The sequence below is a fragment of the Pleurodeles waltl genome, chromosome 2_1, assembly GCF_031143425.1.
Source record: "Pleurodeles waltl isolate 20211129_DDA chromosome 2_1, aPleWal1.hap1.20221129, whole genome shotgun sequence".
NCBI classification, from domain to species: domain Eukaryota; kingdom Metazoa; phylum Chordata; class Amphibia; order Caudata; family Salamandridae; genus Pleurodeles; species Pleurodeles waltl.
Genome location: NC_090438.1, coordinates 680,434,242 through 680,454,521, shown reverse-complemented (window position 1 = coordinate 680,454,521; position 20,280 = coordinate 680,434,242). Strand labels below are relative to the sequence as shown.

Sequence of the window (20,280 nt, the reverse complement as noted above, 5' to 3'; positions counted from 1 at the left end):
AAGCAGGCTTTAGTGAATTCAACAAAACATCTTCCTTCATCCTTTCAGAGAAAACGATTAACATGTGACTTTTGAATGTCCACAGCTGATATTAAATTAACTCCTGTCTGGCACGTGTGTAGCTGTTGACTACAGGCACCTTCCACAAAAGACTATGTTAAAATAAGACAGGCACAGCATGGGGCGATTCCGTCCGGCATGCTCTCACTCAGAACTTAGGTGGTGTATTTTGAGCCAACCAATGGACTGCAAAATATTGGACTGACTTTTTTTCTTTCTTCCTGCGTATAAAAGCAGTAGATGACGAGCTGGCTGGCCAGTAACAGCTCCCATCGGTTTCCGCTTGCGCTGCCGGAGTGAAACCTTAGTCCAGCGTCTGTAGCCTGGTGCCGAGGAGGGCCGTGCAGGGAGGGGGCACGGCTGGTTCGCACTTCGCCTGCTTAGGGATGCGGAGTCCTCTCGGCAACAGATGATGGCTATCCGGGAGCTTAAAGTCTGTCTCCTCGGGGTGAGTGTGGCGGGTCCATAACTGCGTTATGGACACGGGCTGTCTTGTTTGTAAACAAGGGGGGCTGAGAGAATGTGGGGAGAGTGATATGTCCCCCTCTAGGGGCATACTTCTTTTGGTGAGCTGTGCACTTTCTTCAACACCCATGCAGGGCTTCTCGGTGCGACCGTGGTGTTCTGGTAGAAACATTAAGTGGGAAGAGGTGAGGGAAATTTTTGTGAAGTCTCTGCGTGGCAGGAGGCAGACCACATTGTCTCTTCGCCGATGTCCCGTGGTACCGTGTTTTCCTGAGACTCTCTCCTCCTGGCTCCTGGATACAGGGAATAACGTTTCCTGGAAATTCCTGCTCATAACATTCCCAGCTGGAGCCCTGCGGCGGACCCAGACAGGAAACCATCTCAAGGTGGGGCGGGGGGGGGCGAGGAGGACCCCCCCCCCAACTCATGTGTACAAATGTGGCTGTAGGCACGGCGTTTTTTCCCCGTTTTTTTGTTGTTATTCAAAATGCAATTTTCAGCCACATGACCGCAGTTCACCGAAGTGTATACGATTTTAAGAATTTAAAGGGCTGCTTTTGAGCGAACTAGTGTCTGTTTTTTCGGGAATGGCACATCTGGAATTTGAGCAACTCCTACGGCTTTGATGTATTATAAAATGGTTCACTGGAATAATCCAATTGTTTGATCGCGGTAATTCTCCATAACGTGCCAGTTGCCACACAATCAGTCCATCATCTGATGCATAATACACATATTTGAACAAAAATGTGTTTCTAGCTCAAATGGATCAAACGTTAATATAAAAACATATGGGGCCGTGCCGAGGCAGACCCTTTGCAAAGATTAACTAGTCACTGCTCAGTTGCTGTATGTAAGTGTTAAACTCTCACTGATGAGTCAAAACTTTTGCTTAGATGATATTGTGTTAAAATGACAAAATAGGGAAACAATACTGCCATGCATTGTGCCGTATTCTAACACATAACTTAACTTTCCTTGCTGCATAATTTAGTAAACTGTGACATAATCAGACCCCAACCCCTTGCCACATAATTCCGTACCGCTGATTATAAAGGGGTCGCAAAAAGCACTTAATTGAGGGTAACTTGGAGATGAAGGAACATTAAATATAATACTGAGTTGAAATACACTTTGTGTACTGTAAACTGTGTGTAGCAGAGTTTTGACTCGTGTATACTGCGCACTAAGCGATCGCAGCACCAGGAGACTGCCACTGGGGGAGGGTGCACCAGAAAGGGTCTCGCTTGGGTACCCAAAGGGGAAGTTCATTGCTTTTTTATTGGCACCGTGCCAAGAGGCTGGCTTTGAACCAGTGCTTGAAATGGAAAAATAGAAGTGCAGGTACTCTGTACAAGGGTACCTGCTTATTTCTGAGAAGTGCCGGCACTCTCCGATTAAAAGCATTACGTTTTTCTCAAGAAGTGCAGGTACTGTCCCTCTAAAAATAAAAAAAGTGTCGGTACTCCGTACCGGGCAGTACCGGCCCCTTTTAAAGCACTGCTTTGAACCAACCCTCGTTTCTCAGTCAGCATTAACGAGCATACTGTAAATTGTAGGCCCATTTGTGACACGAGAAAATTTTAACTACAAACCCCACCATGCCTAGTGCTGTAAAATAGAAAAGCAGGACTGGTTCAGAGTTATCTTCAAAACTTGGGCCCATTTGGCAGGCAGGTTGTGTATCAGTTGTCTGACTCCCATGATTAAAGTGGGAGGGGTATGCTAAGGCAGAATATGTAGGGTAGTAGTGGAACTGGCCAATAGTTTTGGCTGTAGGGGCGGATGTTGGGAGGGGGGAGAGAAAGCTGGGGAACTGCAGTCTTCGCTTTTTTCTGAGTAGACCCCCCTGCCTTGGGACGCTTTGACTGTTTATGATGATGCAACGACCCCTCCCCCCCCCCCCCCCACACACACACACACACACACATACCGCGGGCCTGACGTGTGGCCAAGAGTAGAGTTTCGACATTTGTCCCGCTGTTCCTAGAAATGATGACTACGGCTAGCTTCCTGTTTTTCCCTTTTCTCTGCTCCTTTGTTCCCCTTTGTGAGGGAAATGAATGGTCTCTCATGCCTGTTCGAACTAGGGAAAGCTGCAAACCGTGTCAGCCTTTGCGGCGCTATGCTGCCATGTGCACTGGCGCTTCACAGACAAGTACAGTCAGACACCAGCATAAAAACGTATTTTGTGTTGAGGTGGCTCTTACTGTAAAACCGTGTCAGGGGTGTGTAATGCCGGCAAGCTCCAAGGCTGGCCGCACTAAAGAGACGAAGGGCAAGACCCAAGACCGAAGCCTGTAAGCGCTATTCGAAGGCATAAATGACATTCTTCGCAGCTTTGTTCCTGTTGGGATGTCTGTACTATAAACGTGTCAGGCAGCGAGGCACAAACAAGTGAATGAATTGTTAGGGTCCACAGAGCTCTAGAGTTTTCCTTGTCTAAGCGTGAGTAGGTCACACAGTCCAGGGTTCCTGTCACTCCGAGATCGTAAACCGGATTTTATAATGAGATAAACAGGAATTAAAATCTTTGGAAAACCTAGACTGTAGGAGTACTCGCAAACGAAACAGGGATACTTGACATCTGTACGATTTACAATCAGTGATCTGCTCACACCCTATAAACATAACGCCTGGCACTAAGCTGGTATTCAACCAAAACGGGTGCTTCGTTGTTCCAATTCAGAATGTTAAAACGAACATCAGCCCTGCTGTGATTGAAATCTCAAAATCACAGCGAGCGCTTAACCCGCTGCGCTATCCTCTTGGCTACAGACACACTCGTCTTTGCAGTGGGAAACGAAGCGGCAGAGCTTCGGGAGTGTTCTTCCTAGTGCACTCCATGGCGGAAGGACACATGGCTCAGGCTGCAGCTCGTGAACATACCGTGCTGGCATCCTGGCTGTAGCTGCCTCTTACACAGCTTCAGCAATGGGCACGAGACGCACACTGTGGGGTCAGGGAAGGACCTGCAGCGCCATCTAAGGTAGACTGTGCCTTGGTCCTCAGCGTACCCTTAAAAAACCTCCCAGTTACCTCGGATGAATCGCTCTCTGATCCTTTACAAAAAAAGCAGACAAGTGCACTTCTACGCCAAAGAAATCAGTACTGCCAGCCCAGGACACGAACCCAGCAAACTGGGGATTATATTTAGGGGACCTGTACTAATAAACGCACATTCGCACTTATTTACTACATCATTGAATGCAAGTTACAATGACGTCATACAGAGACACAATTCTGCTAATAGTCACGAGGCCTCTTCAATGCAGTTTTAACTTACAGTGCAAATCTAGACCCTTGATTCTGCTTTTGGTTAAATATTTTTTTAATTAAATGAAATAAAAAAACGTTGTGGCATAAATTATATATGAGGACTCGAAGAGTTTACTGTGCTATTTATTACCACTGTTGGAGGAGGGGGAGGGGAGTAATGATCCATCGGGAGACTTCGTCTCTTATAGGTCGTGGGCTCTCCCTACACCCAACAGTGGTAATAAATAGTATTTTACACTCTGCGCATCAGCATTTATACAATATATTACACAGTCGTCCATAGCAACAATGCAGTTATGCTGAGATGCACTTTCTACTGAAAGGCGTTTTTTTCTCTTGCTAACTGAATATGTACGAAAGTTGGCACTCGTTTGCTTCATGCAGCTTTATTTTACAATGTCGAGTTTAGTTCAGCTCTGTGAAAGGGGTGGACAATCCTAATTCACTGCTTCCTGAATTGATATGGAGTGCTGGAAGGAGTAGAGTTACACCACTTAAGCTCAGACTGCCGACTAATGATGGTGTCCCCGGAGCCCCAGAATTTGAGTTATATTAGTTAGTGGCCCAGATTTATTGGTTGGCTAGGTGGTTAAGTACTGGAGAACTGGCCAGCATTTGAGGTTGTGCTACTGGCGTCTCCACCCCCCACCCCCATGAGGAGCAGCAGCTGCAAGCCTTTAACAACAAAACTATAATAAACTGGGTTTATTATCGTTTCGTTGTTGATGGCTGGGTCATGGGGGATGACGGGAGCGAGGGGAGTGCAGTGTGCACTCCCCTCAGTGCTCATGTGTGTTTGGTCGGCCGTATCAGGCCGGCCAAGCGCACATGCGCACTGTGCTCTCTCCTGTCCGGCACTGTATTGCTGGGCTGGAGAGAGCAGACACAGGCCCCCGGTCTGCCTGGAAGCGCCCTGGCTGGGTGCTCCAGTCAATCCTAACGCTGCTCTGAGCAGCGTCAGCATTGGCTGTAGGGCAGGCTGGGAGCCTGTGCCTGCAGTGACCAGGGAAGAGGAGTAGCGCAGTGGCAGAGCAGGTACGTTTTTATTGATGTATTTTTGTGGTTAAATGGTTTTGTTCTCCCTGCGTGCCACCTCACCCCTTGAGCGCGCAGCAAGCCGCGATCCGCGACTGTGTGCTACTGAATATCAATCTCTTAAGTATCAATCTACAAGAATACCATGGACAGAATATAAAGAGAGAGACAAAATATTGAATGGTAAGTGCATATAGGGACGAATAGATTTACTATTCCTAACTCCACATCTATGTACCTTGAAAAAAATAAAATAATATATATATATATATATATATATATATATATATATATATATATTTATATATATATGCAAAAAACAGAGGAGAACTCTGGGAAGTTCCCAATTTTAGGTGGAGAGCTGCCCTAGTAAGGAGCACTCTGCAACACCAGCGACACTCTACATTTGCTCACCTCAAATGTCTGCTGATCTAGCAAAGTTTTTAAGCATAGGATTAGCACAGTGCCATCCTCGCCGAGCTAGATAGTGACAAAGTCTTTTGCCATTTGTACAGCAAAATCTTTAAGCATAGGATTGACATAGTGTCATCCTCGCTGAGCTGTAAAATGACAAAAGCCATTTACCACTCCAGGCACAGTATTACAGTTTTGGACTGGTCAAATACCGTCCAAGCCAACCTGGAATGAGTAAAGCAACCCCTGACACGTGTTTCGCTCTCATTAGAGCTCTTCAGAGGGGTATAGCTTTGTCCAGACACAAGGGAGCACCCAGTATAAGTCAAACCAAGGCCCTTTCAGGGTTAGAGTGCGTGGCAGAGCAGGTACGTTTTTATTGATGTATTTTTGTGGTTAAATGGTTTTGTTCTCCCTGCGTGCCACCTCACCCCTTGAGTGCGCAGCAAGCCACGATCCGCGACTGTGTGCTACTGAATATCAATCTCTTAAGTATCAATCTACAAGAATACCATGGACAGAATATAAAGAGAGACAAAATATTGAATGGTAAGTGCATATAGGGAAGAATAGATTTACTATTCCTAACTCCACATCTATGTACCTTGAAAAAAAAATAATAATAATAATATATATATATATATATATATATTTTGCCAAATGGCCCCTTCTAGGCATGCTCGAAACTTCGGTACTCGCATCAGGGAAGGACCAATTCCCTGTATTACTTCACCAACAAATTGACTAATAGTCATACACGGCACTCACAGAATACTTGGATAATCTTATTTTAATAGTAACGTGAATCGATTAGCCCAACACGAATATCCAAGTATCATGTGAGTGCCGCGCATGACTATCAGTCAATTTGTTGGTGATATTTATATATATTTATATATATATATATATGTATGTATATATATATATATATATTTATTTATATAGATATATCTATATCTATATATATATATATATATATATATATATATATAGATTGTGCACTTAATTTTTACCAATATCGATATTCAGGTGTACCCCATATATAATATGGGGAGAAAGGATATTGAAAAAGGACGTCCTTGAAACGATACACACAGCTAAGTACATTATGGGTAGGTGTCTAAAACGGACATCGGCAAAGTTGCCATATGCAGTGGAACTACCATTGTGCTGTACATAACCCTTGAAAGAATTGGCTACATTGGTGGAATCTAAAATATGAATGAGTGTTGGATAACCAGGATAGATGACCTATGTATTGGAAGAATACTGAGGGGCTTTGAGGACCCCAGATCTACTTAATGACATTCAAGTAGTGTAGTTCTTATATGATGGAGCTGTGGGAGGAGCAATACAACACACATAAAACAGTAACACGAAGAACCGCTTACGATGTGCTTACCATCGGTAGTGGGAAGAAACTTGTCACAATATATCAGACCCTTTTGCAAATGCTTGAACTGTGATTTAGAGCATCTTACATGTAAACAGGAGGACTACATGGGCATGGGGCCCTAATACATAGGCTTGAGCTTAGCAGCTGGATAGATAACTCTTGAGGGTCTCCAGGAACGCTAGCCTGAAGGTTTTACACACAGTTTTCTACACAGAAGCTCCTTGACCTTTTATAGGGTAAGTAGAATATATTTGAGACCATGCCGGACAGACGTGGAGTGACAGGGCTGATTTCAGCCTCAATGTATGGGCAGGGCTTGTTGTTGCTGTTTATAGGCTCAAAGTAACAAAGTACTTACAGGAAATTACTGAACAGGAAACGGCCGCATGCCAAGCAATAAAAAACAGAAGTAAATGCAAACGTATATATCTGGCAATATTGCTCGCGAAGAGGCTATCTGTAATAACTCGAAAGTTAGCCAGAGACCCCAAGCTGAAACAGCCCCAGACTGACTTGCTGAAATGGGCGGAAACAGAAAGCACTGTGGAGAAGGCCGAAGGGGGTAGCATCCTGGACCGCGACGAATACAATTTGAAAAGTGCCAAAAGATGATCTGACAAAGAATCAGCACAGAAGCATACTCCATTTGGCAAAGATACACAGACAAAAGCTGTACGCAGCCTTCTTATGAACACAGAGGTGATGAGGATAAATAAGAACAGAACTTGCAGGGCCCCTTCCATGATTCTATAAGTAAGGTAAAGCGAATCACTGTAAGTTATGGAGTAAGATCTACGGCCGGCATATTGCCCAGAAAGCTTAGCATGCTAGCAGCGACCTGCCAATCACCTGTAAAAGACAAGCTTTTGGTAAAGCAAATTTGCCTGTCCTTCAAGACTAATACCTATAGCTTTCCTTTCTGTTCCCGTGTAGTGGAATTCTTGGAATTCTTTGGTGTGGAGTGAAAATATGTGATGTGATGTGGGATGGAATTGTGTTGCATGGAATTGTGTGTCATAGATTTGTTGCACCAAGTGGAATTATATGTAGAGGAATTTTATGGAGTGTAATTATGTTGTTTTCTGTGAAGTGAAATTATGTGGACTGTAATGTGGCCTGGGGTGGAATTATGTGAAGGGAATGGAATTGTGTGGCGTTGAATTGTGTAGGAGAGATTTATGTTGCGTCAAGTGGAATTTTGTGGAGTGGTAGTGTTTTGTGTGTGATTGTGTGGAGTTGAACTGTATGGTGTGGAACTGTGTGGCATTAAGTGGAATTATGTTGAGTGGAATTATGTGGCATGGAGCTGAGTTGAATTTTATGGACTGTAATTATGTGGTGTGCAACGGATCTATGTGGGTTGGAATTATGTGGGATGGTGTGGAGTGGAATTTTGTGGAGTTGAATTATGTAGTATAGAGGGGAGTGGAATGATGTGTTATGGACTGGAGTGGATGTATGTGGGGTGGAGTTGAAATATGGGTAGTGTAAATATGTGGCATGATGCGGAGTGTAATTATGTGGAGTGGAATTATGTTGTATGTTGTGGATTTATGTGGAGTAGAATTGTGTGGCGTGGAGTGGTATGGAATGTAGTGGGATTATATGGCATGAAGTTCAGTTATAATGTGTGGATTGCAATTATGTAGTGTGTGGGTTGGACTAGAATTGTTTGTTGTGTGGAATTGTGTGGCGTGGACTTGCCTGACTTTGAATTTTGTGGTGCTGACTGGAGTAATATGTAGTGGAATTATTTGGATAGTAATTATGTGGTCATGAGTCTAGATAAGTGTGATTGTGTGTCATTGTTTGTAATTATGTGGAGCTGTACTCTGTTTCATAGAGTGGAATTATGGGCATGATGTCAAATTATATGGCGTGATTGAATATATGTGGAGTGTAGTGGAATTGTGTGTCAAGGAGTGGAATAATGTGGTTTGGTGTGGAATTATGTGGTGTGGAGTGGAATTGTATGGAGTTGAATTCTGTGGCATGGAATTGTGTGATGCTGAATAGAATTATGTTCAGTGGAATTATGTGGCATGGTGTGGCATGTATTTATGTAGAGTGTTGATGTGTGCGGTGGAAAGTAATTATGTGGAGTTAAATAATTTGATGCGTAATAGTATTATGTGGAGTGTAATTATGTTGGGTTGTGTGGGGTTTAATTGTGTGGTGTGGAATTGTGTGGTGTGTGGAATTATTTGGAATGGTATGGAGTGAAATTATGGGGAGTGCAATTATGTGGCATGGTGTGGGGTTGAATTTTATCGAGTGTAATTATGTGTTTTGGAGCTGAGTAGATATATTTGGAGTGTAATTATGTGTTGTGAATTGGAATTATGCATAGTGGATTTCTCTGGACTTGAATTGTGTTGCTTTGAGTGAAATTATGTGGATTGGAGTGGGATTATGTGCAGTGGAATTATGCGGCATGGAGTAGAGTGGAAACGTGGAGTTTAATTTGTTGGATTGTAATTATGTGGCATGGAGTGAAATAATGTGGAGTGGAACTGTGTGGAGTTGAAATGTGTGTCTTGGAATTTTGAGATATTGAAATGTGTTGCATGTAGTGGAATTATGTGGTGTGGATTTGTGTGTTGTGGAATTGTGTGACACTTAATTGTGTGGCATTTTGTTGAATTATGTGGAATATAATTATGTGGCATGGAGTGGGATTGGAGTATGTGTAGTGGCATGGTGTGGCATGGAGTAGAATTATGTGGAGTGGACAGCGATGGGGTGGCGGGTGGGAGGAGAAGAAAGAGGGATGAGGCAGGAGACGATGGAGTCAAATGCAGGCTTCTCCGTGCCAAAGTAACTACAATCAGCAGTGTATATGTTCATCTGCCATCTGATATCTACAACCAAGATAGGGGAGTGGATGTGGCTTAACGGTCAAAGCTTCTGACTTTGGAGTTGGTGAACGTGGTTCATGTCTTGTCGCTGGCTCAACATCCCGTGACTCTGGGCAAATCACTTAGGGGGTCATTCCGACCCTGGCGGTCATGGACCGCCAGGGCCGGGTTTGGAGGATGCACCGCCAACAGGCTGGCGGTGCATCAAGGGCAATTCTGACCGCGGCGGTAAAGCCGCGGTCAGAAAAGGGAAACCGGCGGTTTCCCGCCGGTTTTCCCCTGCCCCTGTGAATCCTCAAGCAGCGCTGCCATGGGGATTCCGACCCCCTTCCCGCCAGCTTGGTTCTGGCGGTTTTCACCGCCAGAACCAGGCTGGCGGGAACGGGTGTCATGGGGCCCCTGGGGACCCACATTGATTTTCAGTGTCTGCCTAGCAGACACTGAAAATCGCAACGGGTGCAACTGCACCCGTCGCACACCAGCAACTCCGCCGGCTCCATTTGGAGCCGGCTTCCTCGTTGCTGGTGCTTTCCCGCTGGGCGGGCGGGCGGGCGGCCTTTTGGCGTTCGCCCGCCAGCCCAGCGGGAAAGTCAGAATGACCGCTGCGGTCTTTTGACCGCGGTACGGTCTTCTGGCGGTTCCCGCCAGGCGGGTGGCTTCTGCCGCCGGCGGGGGTCAGAATGACCCCCTTAATCTTCCAGTGTCTACACAAAATGAATATGTCGTTATGTATAGCGCTCAAACACCTTCGGGTTGAGTTTGCACTATAAAAAAGCTGCATCAAAAGTGAGAGGACTTGATAAAGGCATCTGGCCTCCAGGTTTATCCGTTGTGCTTGGTGGAGGCATGGGGAACAAGCAAAAACAGACAATGGAATGGAGAAGACGACAGAGCCAGCTATGAAAGTTGCACTCTGTAGAGTGGCTCAGCAAAAAAGAAAGAAATAGCTCCCAAAAGTGCACGTAGTGTAAGGACAGAAGTAGTAGGGCCATGCCCCACGGGTTGGTCACATGCAAGAAGAGGGAAGTGACCGCAGAGTTAACCAACAGAAGCAAGCAGTTGAGAGTAGCTTTGATGCCAATCAATGGTAAGTAATTGGTGACCTCCAAGCCTTCTAACAGTATACAGCATGTCTCGCAGAGAAAGCGCATGCGCTTTCTACATGAGGCCTAAAAATTACTCGGGAGGGCAACTGTAAGAACCAGACAATTTAAATAAATCAATTTCATGTAATAAAGAGGACCCCAGGATACTGTTTGTTTTGACTTGTAGATTTGCTTAAACATTTACAATCAAGCTGAAAGGGAGTCTCAACAGAGATTACTGTTGGTTGATACAATGTGTGATATACAATGAATGCACAACATGTTGCATTTGTAAGAATACTTTAAAAAAACATACTAAAAAAAAGTGATGTTATTGATGTCATCAGTGATGTAACGTGTGATGTCATAAGCAATGCATGCCTGGGTTGTAAGTTACAGTTTGTGTACCATACCATGACTGTTGACTTTCAGTTTCTCCTTGTTTTGACACCAGTCTAGTTACGGTTCACAGCAACTTTACACTGAAAAGGCATTTTTAGGTTTCTTATACAGAAAGCTTTTTAACTGTCTATTGGCAAAAGTATCTGGTGGACCATGTCAAAAACTTATAGTGGACTTAGAGTCCCCTCATTGCTTAACATTGCTTAGCTTTATTGTCACTCTTATTTTCTCAATAAGTGTCTTGCCTCTTCATGTGTTTGTACTTCCCATGGAGCATAACGTCTTTACTATCCTTTTGATTGGATGACTTGTATTCTTCCACTGTTCAAATGTAGATGATTATTTTCTTTAGGTCTCGGCTAGACAGCGCATGCGCTGTCTCTTCAAGACTATTGTAATCTTACAGTAGGCTTGGAGCCTGCCTGTTGCTTACCATTTGTTGGCCTGCATGCCACTCATCTTTACAGCCTGGTAATTCGTCACTGCAGGCCAAGCATCATTTATGTTCCAGTCTGTGGAGCAGGGACCAACCACTGATTGATTCAACTTAATCAGTGCCCATCCTCTGCTCCCGACGTGATTGAGGTACTTCTTTTTAACTTCTACGGCCCTGCAAACAGAAGGTGTGTGACTGGCAAAAAAGCACCCAACAGGACAAACTAAATTGCAAAGTTTTTTTTTCTATAGTTCACTTGTTTCGTTTACTTTGCCAAGTCCTCTTTTCTCACTTTGCACTCATGTTTTGTTTTTGCTTGTGGGCACTGTTCTGAAAAGATGACGATTATTTTGTTCTAAATATTGCAAAGCAACATTGTTTCTTTCTAATGTGTAATTTCTGAAATTATGCTTCAACACCTATTTGTGCAGTACACCCCAACCCACCCCACTCCTATCCAATCCCCCCCACTTCAATCCACACCAATTCCCCCCACCTCACCCACACCAATCCACCCCACTCAATACAATTCACCCCTTTCAATCCAATCTACCCCAGACCAATACAATCCACTCAGACCAATCCATCCACCCCAGTCCAAACCACCCACCCCACTCCAATCCAACCCACTCACCCCAATCCACGCCAATCCAGGCTGTAATCCTCCCAACCTACCCCACTCAAATCTTCTGCATCTGTCCAACTCCATTGTGACCCACTCCAATCCAAAATAATCTGCCCCACACCTGTCCAAAACAATCTGCTCCACTCCAGTCTAAAACAATCTGCCCGCTCCAGTCTATCCCACTCCAATCCAAAACAATTTTCCCTACTCCAATCCAAAACTAATCTGCCCTACTCCAATTGAAAACAATCTGCCCCACTCCAATTTGCTCAACTCCAATTCAAAACAATCTGCCCCACTCCAGTCCAAAACAATCTGCCCCACTTCAATCCAAAACAATCTGCCCCATTCCAATCCAAAAAATCTGCCCACTCCAATCCAATCTACCCCGCTCCAATCCAATTCACCCCACTCCAGTCCAGTACACCCCATTCCAATCCTCACCACTCTAGTCCATTCAAATCCACTCCAGTCCAATTCACCCCACTACAATCTATAAATCCAATTCACCCCACTCCAATAGAATAAATCCAATCCACCTTACTCCTGTCCGCCCCACCCCACCCCAGTCCAATCTAATTTGTTCCCACTCCACTCTACCCCATTCAGATTCACCTCAATCCAAACCACCCCACTCCAGTCCCATCTCCCCCAGCCCAGTCCAGTCCACCCTACCCCAGCCCTATCAGTCCAATTCAATCCACCAACCACAATCTAATCCACTCCATTCCTATCCACCCCACTCTAGGCCACCTCAGTTCAATCCACCTCACCCCAATTCAATCGACTCCAATTCACCTCAGTCCACTCATTCCATCCCCACCCACCCCAATCAAATCCACCCCACTCTACTCCAATCCAGTCCAGCCCCCTCCCTCAATCCACCCCAACCCACTCAATCCTATTTTACCCCACTCTACTTCACTCTACACCACTCCACTCTACAACACTGCACTCTATGACACTCTTTGCCACTGAGCCACTAATCTCTACTTCCTTGTACTCAACTCCATGTTACTCTGTCTACAACACTGTACTCCAACAATTCTACTCGAAGACACTCCACTCTGACACTCCACGCCACTAATTTTTAGCCATGCTGAACAGTAGCCACACTGATGTACATGCCAAAGACACATTGACATGCCAATAACTCTTGCCAGTGCTTGTCTTTTTGTTTCAGCACTGTATGAGGGGTGCACATGTTTCTAGTTCTCTCCCCCATGAGCACTGCTTTTTTTCTTTCAAACACCTGCGTCACCATGCTCGCTCTATGTTGCTCCTTCATCCCCAAAAGCGTGACCATTGCTCTCCCAACTTCTTACCTGCCTTTTATTTTTAATATTTGTAAGTGTTTTTTGTTAAAACCCTACTCTTCTGGGGCATCCTGAAGCGCCTCCATTCCTCCCTCCCACCCACTCCCTGTTCCTTCCTCCTTTACCTACTCTCGCCACCCACTCATCCGTTGGCACCCAAACTCCAAGGACCTTTATTGGTTTTATTTAATTTTGTAAAAGACAAAGCAGCTGCCATTTGCTGCTAGCTGCTGTGCTATACAAAAGCCCTTTTATGCAAGTCAAATTTCATGTATTTTATGTACCATTTCAAGTAGCGCCTGCCATCTTCGATCAGTAAATAAAATAAAAACTGCCTCATTTCAGAGGTTTTCACTTTTTACTTTTCACTTATTTTGGATGATGCTTTATAGTATCAGCAAAAAATGCTTTTTGTTCATACATCATGACATTGTCAAACAGTATTGGCAAAGCCTATAGGTTCCAAAGGCAAGACTTATTGGCTTTGTAAAAAGTTGTGTGATGTGCTTATAACGTGTAACTGCGTAGATTGATCTACACCAAATTTGGCTATCGCTAGGCTTATCACACAAGGCCAATTTTCATAGAGATCAATGAAGAGAAAAAAGTTAAAGGGGGGCTTGCGTGAAAAAGGCATGATTTCCAGCTTCCAATGGGAAATACAATACTGAAAGGATTCACACCAAACTTGTCATGAAAGTGGAACTTTACTCAGAATGTGTGCTTTGGTTGGTTTGATGAAAATCTGTTCAGTAGTTTTTGAAATAGATTTGAAAAATTAGCTAGGTGTGCCTGAAAGGGTTGACGGTTCTGTATAGCTCCAACAGGTAAAGCTGCGAGTCTCTGATTCTCAACTCCCGTCAATAAAATTTGAATTTTTTGACAAATGTGATTAGCTGGTGTAGGTCTCTGTAGAATTTTTATTTTGCAATCTTGAAAACCTTGAACCGATTTCAGATCGCAACTTTCACGCTGTGGAAAAAATATTTTGACCAGAAAAGAGAGGATCTATTAAAAGTGTCTAGTCCAATGGCAGTGATAAGGAGGATCCAGAGGCATGGGAAGCTTTATTAAAGGGACTAGGAAAAAGAATAGAAAACGGTTTGCTATTCGGAACTCAAAGCATAATTGTGATCGTCAGATGCCATTTTAAGTAGTGGATTATTAATCAGCCATTTCATGAGAAAATGAAAATCAATTTTATTTGCGACTTTTACATAGTGTTGAAAAATGCAAAAATAGAAGGGGCGTGAGGAAGGAAAAATGACAAGGAAGAGCCAAAGGCCAAGTGCAGTGTGGATATGCACAGCAGGGGATGGCTGCCCAGAGTGGATAGAATGCAGGGCCCATCTGCGGCCAATCCTCACTGCACATGGCCTTTGGCTATGTGCATTGGGTGATGGCAACCCACAGAGGTTGGGAGTAAAGTGTATTATGGAAGTATTATAGAAAACCACTGAAAAAACACACCGTTTAAAACTGGCATGGCTATGACACCCACAAGCAAACCACTGGCATTTGCCAGTTATGGCATGCAATGCACACAGTGCATGGCAAGCTCACATTACCCACCATACACCAAAAGCTATTGGTAAATGCAATTGAAAAAAGCAATGAAGCAGGAGTCAAACATGATATGGTATGTGAGGTATGGCATGTATTATGTGCATTGCATAGCATATCTGGTGAATTTCACTTGTTTTTCAGTTTTGTTTTACACCCATAACCAATGACCTGGGGGGTTTCAGTGAATTTCTGTGTTATTTGAAGATATACGACATCAAACCTCTGTGAAAGTATGGCAGACAGTACACAGTGAGGGTTAGATGCATGGGCTGCCTTTGTAGTTAGTGTTGGCTGGATGTACACAATATTGTGGGTGGCAAACGGGGTGGTGGTCCCTTTTATTTATCTGTATGTAAATATACGTGTGTGTATGTATATTTCACTGGAAAAAACAAAGGCTAAAGTAACATTATCAGTAGGCGAATTTGTCAGTGACACCATTAACATTTTCAACAAAAAAACACAGAAATTTAACAATTATTGCTCCCCCGCCATGCACTGCTTATGACCTCACTCATGACATGTTCTATGACATCATTTGTAACATCACTGATAGCATCTCCAACGACATCACTGATAACATCACTGATAATCATCCAATGAGCGTGCTTGCTTGTTTTATAGTTTACATAGTGGCGGGTCTCCACCATGTTACTTTTCTCTAATTTGTTACAGCCTGTGCCCAGCAAATTGGTATAAGGGTTTCCAAATGCATGTGCTCTTAACGCACCATAGCTGTGTAGAGCTATTGAACCCATTATAAATCTTAGTACTGAAGAGTAACTCTCTGTGCAGGTGACAGTTGACTTTTGTTCATTATGCTCCACACACGTTTTTTGGTACTGCAGAAAAATTTCCAGCAGGACAAAGATTCTATGTACTTCGTACTAAGTATTGCAATATGCCTTGAGTTATTAGAATTGTCTCAGCAGAGGGGTTGCACCAGGTACCAACCTATGTCCATACACTTGTTTTGCTTCTAAAGATGGCCTATCTATAAACATTTCGCCACAGTATGAAGGCTGCAGGAAGTATGATATTTAGCACCTTTACACCTTGGTTATTTTAAGTGAATAGTTTCTCTTTAGACATTTGGATACGTTTTGCATTAAGTGTACACTGTATGTTGTAGACACTTAAAAAAAAACCTCTGTGGTGTATTTCTCATGAGAGTTTCACTGTGTGCAAACAGTGTGGTACAGAGTAAACTCTCTCTAAACACTGTAAACAGTACCCACCTTTCTGCTCATATCCACTTCATTGCTCAATGTAGGTTCAGTGACTGACAGGGGTTTGACAGGTAATGAGTGTCTGTAGTAGGGCATTAGTTATGTAACAGGGCTTGAGTATCTGCAGGAACTTGGTTTTCTCTGAACACTTGTATACAGATTTTTAATCATGTGCAGGATAAGTTACCCTTTCATCTGTGGTTCATAGTCAATATGAACTCGGCTACCCATGAAGCGTATGGTATATTGATAATGTTGCATATAACACAAGCTTGCTTTACCTATGAGGGGTTGTATGTATGATAGCAGTAAAGACGTTCTGTATTATTCTGAGCTATTTTGCACTTACTTTCAGAGCTCTAACAGTATACCCATTTTAAGTGCAATGTATACAAAGTTAGCTTGGGTGATGTCTTCAGTGATGTCATCAATGATTTCATTTGAGATGTAATAAATTATGTCATTCATTCATAATCTTTATTCTGTTTTAAAATAAAACCATAGGAGACATCAGCATAAAAATATCACAACCATCAAACTTGAGATAAAAAATGTCCGTAATCAAACAGCACCAGATAAAAAACTTGGCAAAAAAAACATGTGTACACATCAGGGAGGAGCATTAAATAAAACCAAACAGGTTGAACTTGGGATGAAGTGCTTGCCAGCTAACAAAAGGGACAATAAAAGATTCACAAAGTTGTTTTTTTTAATGAAAAGGGCAAAACATTACAAAGTGCAATATGTCCTGAGCGAAAATGCTGTCACCACTGCATGGAATAAAAACAGAGTGAAATGAGCTACTGCAGGGGATAGCCAACAGATTATAGATTAAATTTACAGTAGTCTAAAACGTGTCAAGAGAAGGAAGTGATAGTTCGACATATCGAACGTTAGATTAGCCTCTGTGGTAAAGGAGGTTTGAAATGGGAGTTAGACTCTGACAGGGGTTTTGACCAATACAGATAACTCTCTTTCTTTTGCTTTCAGGGCCTTGGAAGCCATCTTAGTACAAGCAAAGTCACCTGTGGTAATTAAATGTGGGTTATTAAAAAGTTCAGGTCAGCCCAGCTTGCTAAAACAATCTTTTACATATTTTAACCAAGTTATCCTGGATGTACAATCAAGAGCCATACAATCCTTTAATACAAAATGATTACAACTTTGGCATAGCCAGACTGATAGCCAATGAAGTAGAGATTGCACCTGCAAGGTCTCAGCCAAAAACCCTAGCTCGAGTTCCTCATGAATAATGAATGACGAAGAACTTTGAGGAAGACCCCCATAAAACCTTCTTAAAAATGGATTCTTTGTTACATTTAATGTTGAAAAGGTAGCAAAACGCCAACTATGTCTACTATAGGCAGTAGTAGGGTCACACTGTGCTTTGTAAATATCAAGCATGACCTTGATGGAATTATGTTCCTGCTTTGTTGAAAAATCAAAAACAAAAACAATACTTTAGGTGAGCATATTTCACCTCTCAGATACCAAAGGGAACCTGGACATAAATGAATCGAAAATGACTACTACATAGAGAAAAGTAGCAATCTGGCTAACAATATCAATCTGGAAATTTCTAGGTTTAGTGATCTGGGGGACAATCACCATAACGTGTGATTTAGTGAAGTTAGTGCTTAAATCAAGGTTGTCCATAAAATGCACAAAAGAGTTAAGCAGACTTTCCAACCCCAACACTGTCCTGGAAATAAGGATGGCCTTGTCTGTAGGAAGCAGCACAGGGATGGAATGATAAAAGTCCGTACTACCCTCAATGAGAGCCTTCTCCAGATTATTTGTATAAAGGGTAAAAAGGAACTGAACCAATATGCCCCCTGATTCAGTTTAAAGTGCTCTGTGGATTTCCCCAAGGGCTCAAAATGAACTGATGCAGACATGTTAAAATGAAGATCACACAAAAGAGAAACCAAATTGGCTTCCACACCAAGACGCAACTTAATTACCCATAATTTCTCTCTGTTGACCCTGTCACATGCAGTACTCAGGTCTATAAAAGCCAGGTGCAAAGCTTCACTGTGGCCACTATATATTTATTAATAATAAGGTAAAGATTGGGACATTGGCCAAAAGCTGTATTGAAATCAGTAGCCCAGTTCAATAACCTATTCAAAACTAGCCGACCAAAGACCTGAACCAGAAGGTGAATAAATAAATGGGGCGATGAAATCTAGGATCGGTGCAGTTTCCCTTAAAGACTGGTACTATCACCGAAGTGGCCCATGGCTTTGGGATAGACAGTTTGGCAGCCACATTAAGATATAAGGTAAGCAAAGGGACTAAAAGCACTAAATTCGATAAAAAAATGTCGAAGGAAGCACTTGTAGGGTATCAAAAACCTCCTCATAAGAAAAATTGAAAGGGACATTGGAAACGCTGATCACCGGAAGATCACAGGAACTGGGGTTAGGGTTGGGTTTATCATAAATATTCTCAAAATGTCTAACCCACAGCTCAGGCTCACTTGTGGAGAGTAAAGCAGGTTCTGTGAGCTTCAAGATGGGCAATTAATGATTTCCCAGAACTTGAAGCTATCTCAGAGCCTACTGGCGCACAACAACTGTAACTTGCGTCCCATGATAAACTATAACTCGCGCCTATGCCATGCACAGTTTTTTTGTCAAAAATATTACCGCAAATATTACATTGATATTATCAATGATGTTATCAATGATGTCAGGAGTATTGTAATTTATAGGGTAATTAGCAGCGCATGTCGAGGGCACAAGTTATAGTTACTTGAGATAACTATAACTATAAAAGGTGAATTTCTATGGTTTTGTATGTTTAAAATGTGAATATCTATGTTTATTTTTATTCTAATTCCTAACTATAACGTCCCTGTGACCTCTGTTTTTTCCAGTGAATTTCTATGTTTGTATTAACATAAAGTAATTTAAATGACTATACGTTAATTCAACCACCGCGATGCATGGCCTTTGGCTGTGCGTGATGGGGGTTGGGTGCACCCAACCCCCTATAACCACCCAAACCTGTGCGTAGTAGGGGCTGGCCGCAGGGCCTGGCCACAGGCAGGGCTGTGTGGCCAACCCCCATAACCACCCAACCCCGTGCCATGCATAGCCTTTAGCCGTGTGTAGCGGGGTTTGGTCGCAGGGCCTGGCCTAGGGTTGGGTTGTTATAGGGGTTGACCACAACCCAAAGATTTTGCTAGGAAAAAGACTTCAATGTTCCATGTCGAGGAATGTTTAAAATTAAAAAAACTAGTAAATAAACAGACACAACACTATGGGATAGGAGGATTTGAACCTTCAACCTACTAAGTACTGGTCCTAGAGCTTTACCTGTAGGCCACAAGTGACTCTGTGGTACTATGCATCAAACATAGCTATGACATTTGAACCAAACATATTGCTAGTGTGAAATTTTGAAATCATTTTTTATGGAGACCATTGCAATACCAATCTCCCTTTCCCTCTCTTCCATCCTAGAGAGAGAAAGTGAAAGATTGAGATAGAGAGAAAGAGAGAAAGATTTTCTAGACTTTGATGAATAATATACTTAGAGTGAGATATTATAGTACACAGTGCAAGAAAAATGTATTTGTCAATTAAAAAAGTGTGAGATCACCTTTCAGTACGTACCTTAAACATTTGAAGTTGAAAAGAAATTCAAGAAGGGAAAAGACAACAGCCACACCGCTACTAGAACCCTCGATCTTCAGTGTGAATGTTTAAGACCTTAACCACTACACCACAGGTAATTTTTAGTTAGGTAGGGTCTAGACATTACTATGCAAGATTGTGCTGGGAAAAATACTTCAATGTTTCAAAACACTTGTAAATAAACAGACACACTGCCATGAGATACCAGGTTTTTAACCTTTGACCTACTGAGTAACAGTCCAATAACTTTATCAGTAGGCCAGAGGTGAATCTGCCCTGCTGTGTGCCAAAACTTAACTATAACATTCATTTTAAACAGCTTGCTTGTGTGCTGCTTTGAAGCCATTCTATGGAGAGACCATAGCTATTGTTATTGCAATAGTCTCTCCATAGAATGACTTCAGAGCAGCACACAAGCAAGATCCTTGCTGGCAAGACTGCTGGGGGAACTTAAAGGCCCCCGTGGTCCT

At 43.0% G+C, this 20,280-nt stretch overlaps 1 protein-coding gene across 1 annotated transcript in view; it reads left to right on the top strand.

The window, feature by feature from the left end:
• The first annotated feature begins 321 nt into the window (after positions 1-321).
• RAB31 (RAB31, member RAS oncogene family) overlaps positions 322-20,280 on the top strand; it is a 327,089-nt gene continuing 307,130 nt past the window's right edge. The window contains exon 1 of the mRNA XM_069216539.1: positions 322-508. Coding sequence (XP_069072640.1) covers positions 470-508 — 39 coding nt within the window. The 5' untranslated portion in view covers positions 322-469. The remainder of the gene's footprint in view (positions 509-20,280) is intronic.